At 44.3% G+C, this 3,078-nt stretch overlaps 1 protein-coding gene across 1 annotated transcript in view; it reads right to left on the bottom strand.

The window, feature by feature from the left end:
* anxa14 (annexin A14) overlaps positions 1-3,072 on the bottom strand; it is a 9,104-nt gene extending 6,032 nt beyond the window's left edge. Inside the window, exons 1-6 of the mRNA XM_013999484.1 lie at positions 2,915-3,072; positions 2,750-2,838; positions 902-1,015; positions 734-824; positions 581-660; positions 403-441 (exon numbers count right to left, since the gene is read on the bottom strand). Of these exons, the coding sequence (XP_013854938.1) occupies positions 403-441; positions 581-660; positions 734-824; positions 902-1,015; positions 2,750-2,838; positions 2,915-3,008 (507 nt within the window). The 5' untranslated portion in view covers positions 3,009-3,072. The remainder of the gene's footprint in view (positions 1-402; positions 442-580; positions 661-733; positions 825-901; positions 1,016-2,749; positions 2,839-2,914) is intronic.
* Positions 3,073-3,078: the final 6 nt, after the last annotated feature.

Genomic DNA, 3,078 nt, shown 5'->3' with positions numbered 1-3,078 from the left:
GTCCGGAGGATATCACAAGATATGAAAAGTGGACAGTGTCAAGGTGATACAGAAAATAAGTATTCCACAACATTGACCAAATACTTATTTTCCACCATTATTTGCAAAAAAAATTCTTTAAAAGTCAGACAAAATGATTTTCTCAAATTTTTTTTCACATTTTGTCTCTCATAGTTGAGGTCTACCTATGATGTCAATTACAGGCCTCTCTCATCTTTTTAAGTGGGAGAACTTGCACAATTGGTGACTGACTAAATACTGATTTTCCCCACTGTACTAAACTAACATAAAGAACCAACAAATGTACAGAAGAACTCGTTCTTTCTTTTTGAATCCAAACGAGGGAGAGAAGTTCAAAGATCAGTTTCCAAAGCAGACCACTACATTAGAACCTAACTGTACCTGAACATCTCTGTGGACTGCTGCAGTCATGTTGTCTTTCTGTTGAAAGAAATAAAAACTTCAAGTTCATCATTTTCCGAGCTCTTCAGTCACTTTTTTAAATTCAGTTCAGGTTTATTGTTAGCGGCACCAACAGGTTCTGATACAGGCAGTGGTAAAAGGAAATCTGTATTCTTACTTTCAACAGAGCCACAAGGAGTTTAGCAAAGTCTCCACTGGTTTCTGCTTTCAGCTCCTTCTCCAGGTCTTTCTTGTACCCTGCAGAAACCCAACACAAACCATGGTCTGACTGGATCTGGGCTCAGCAGTGCAGAGAGCTGAAAGCACTCACTTTGCTTGTAGGCATCACTGATTTCCTGAAGTCGTTTCCCAGATCGAGTGCACAGAACCTCCAGGAGGGTTTCCTCATCAGTGCCCAAACCCTACAGCAAACACACAAACATAGCAGCAGTGCTGGGATCATGATCCTACAGACTCACACAGACTCACACAGACTCACCACCATGGCCTGCTGCAGCCGCTGAGCCTCCAGATGTTCTGGGAGCATCAGCAGCTGCAGCAGCAGATCCTGCAGGTCTCCAGACAGAACCTTCTTCAGAGTTGTGCTCAGGTCCTGAAATGACAGAAAAACAACCAGTACACTTTGTTAACACACACKGTTAGTGTTAAAGGGCTGTCAGGATCTGCAGAGCTGTACTCAGGTCCTGCAACARTACACAGATCTGTTCTGGAGGGTTCCTGAGGTTCTGAGGTTCTRCAGAACTAAACAGCTCTTTGTAATGAATGATCTTCATCTCCTGGTGTTTTATCTTTTTATCCTCTGTCCTCAGGTGTCCTTGTCTGTGCCTCCTACATCTCTGGAGAGAGGCGCTAAAAAGACAGCAGACTTTGAAAAAAACATTTTCACTTCTTTTTTTGCTCATGAAAATGTAAAAAGTGAAAACGAGACTGAAGTTCCTGAACCAAACCCTGTCCTCCCTGTGACTGTATCTTGAGTTCTTGTCCACAAACAGGATCAGGATCTAGGACTGACCTGATGGAGTCCAACCTGCACCACATGCCAGCTCACCTTTGTGGCCACAGCTATGCTTTGATTCTAGGGGGACCAGATAGATCTTAAAGAGTCCCTCAAGGCTCAATTTTAGACCCTCTTGTTTTCTCTATAGCTGCCACTCTGTTCTGTTTCCAGAAAGCATGGTCACAGATCAGATCTATGTCCCTCTCAGAGTCAAATGCATACTCAATGGTCTCACTTCTCAGGTGTCTTGAGGACCTGAAGGTCTGGATGGCATTACATGAAACCAAGCCTGAGGTTATGGTTTTTGGAGGTCCTGCTGTCCACTCACCCTCTGAAGACCTGAATTGTTGGTGAGGAATCTGGGAGTTGAAGTAGATCCTGAACTTAAATTAGACAGCCACATTAGGTCAGTTGTTGGGAGGTTTTATCATTTGAAGCAGCTAACCAAAATAAAACCCATCATTCCAAAAAGACGTTTTGAGACAGTGATCCATGACTTCATCACCACCTGCACTTTATCTGGGGTTAGAGGGTCCTCCATCGCCCGACTGCAGAGGGTCCAACATGCTGCAGTGAGGCTTTAACTGGTACATGTAAATATGAGCACATTTCTCCCATTTTAGCTTCACTCCACTGGCTGCCTGTGCCTTTTAGGATCCATTTTAAAATACTTTTATTTGWTTTTAAATCTTTGAAAGGCCTTGCCTCTTCATACCTGTCTGACCTGCTGCAGCCCAGTAGTTCCTTGTGTTCCACTGATCCATGGCCCGGACCCTGAAGTGGGATCTCATGATCACTGGAACAGACTCTCCAGTCTCCTTTTTTAAATACTTGGACCATCACTCTGGTTAGGGTTGGCTAACCACATTTTAATGACCTCTGACCTGTCCTAATGGACATGCCTTCCCATCCTCATTCTCTGTCTTCTCAAAGGTGGACATGCTAAATGCAGTCATGTCCTCAAAGATTGTTTTGTCCCTGCTGTCCCAACGGTATTCCCAGTCCCAGTAAGCAGTTTCTACCTAAACCAGTCTGGGGTGGGCCTGATTTCCTTTTCAGAGTATCTGAACAGTTTGTCAGAACCTCCAACCAAAACTAATGAAAGTACTGCAGAAGATAAACGTGGGAGTGTGACGAGAGGACAGCATAAATTAACAGAGAACAGAAACTTGAAGTTGAGTAGAGAACATAGTGACAATAAATGTACGGTTAGGTCTGAAAAGCTGCTCTCATCCTGTACACACAGGTGTGTTTCATTAATATTTGATCAGCAAACAAAGCCTTGTTGTGTAACAGGTTGTTAAAGGAGGCTGCTCCTTGTGTCTTTACCTTGTCTGTTATCTCCTGGAAGGTGCTGGCAATCACCTGTCTCTGAACGTTGGTCCGATTCGTTAGAATTCTTACCAGAGTCACTGCGTCTGAGCAAAGTACACAAAGTTTCAGCCACAAGTGAARTAAAGAAAGCAGAGTCAAACTCTCAGCAGGTTCAGGTACCTTTCTTCTCCAACGCCGACTGGATCTCCTTCACATCCTGCTCTGGGTGGAAGCTGGGGTAGGCTCGAATGGTACCCAGAGTCCCCCACCACATGTCCTGAACATGTGAGAGCACACACACACACACACACACACACACACACACACACACACACACACACACA

The sequence above is a fragment of the Austrofundulus limnaeus genome, unplaced genomic scaffold (assembly GCF_001266775.1).
Source record: "Austrofundulus limnaeus strain Quisiro unplaced genomic scaffold, Austrofundulus_limnaeus-1.0 Scaffold2308, whole genome shotgun sequence".
Classification (NCBI taxonomy): Eukaryota; Metazoa; Chordata; class Actinopteri; order Cyprinodontiformes; family Rivulidae; genus Austrofundulus; species Austrofundulus limnaeus.
This window is presented reverse-complemented; position numbering and strand designations above follow the sequence as displayed.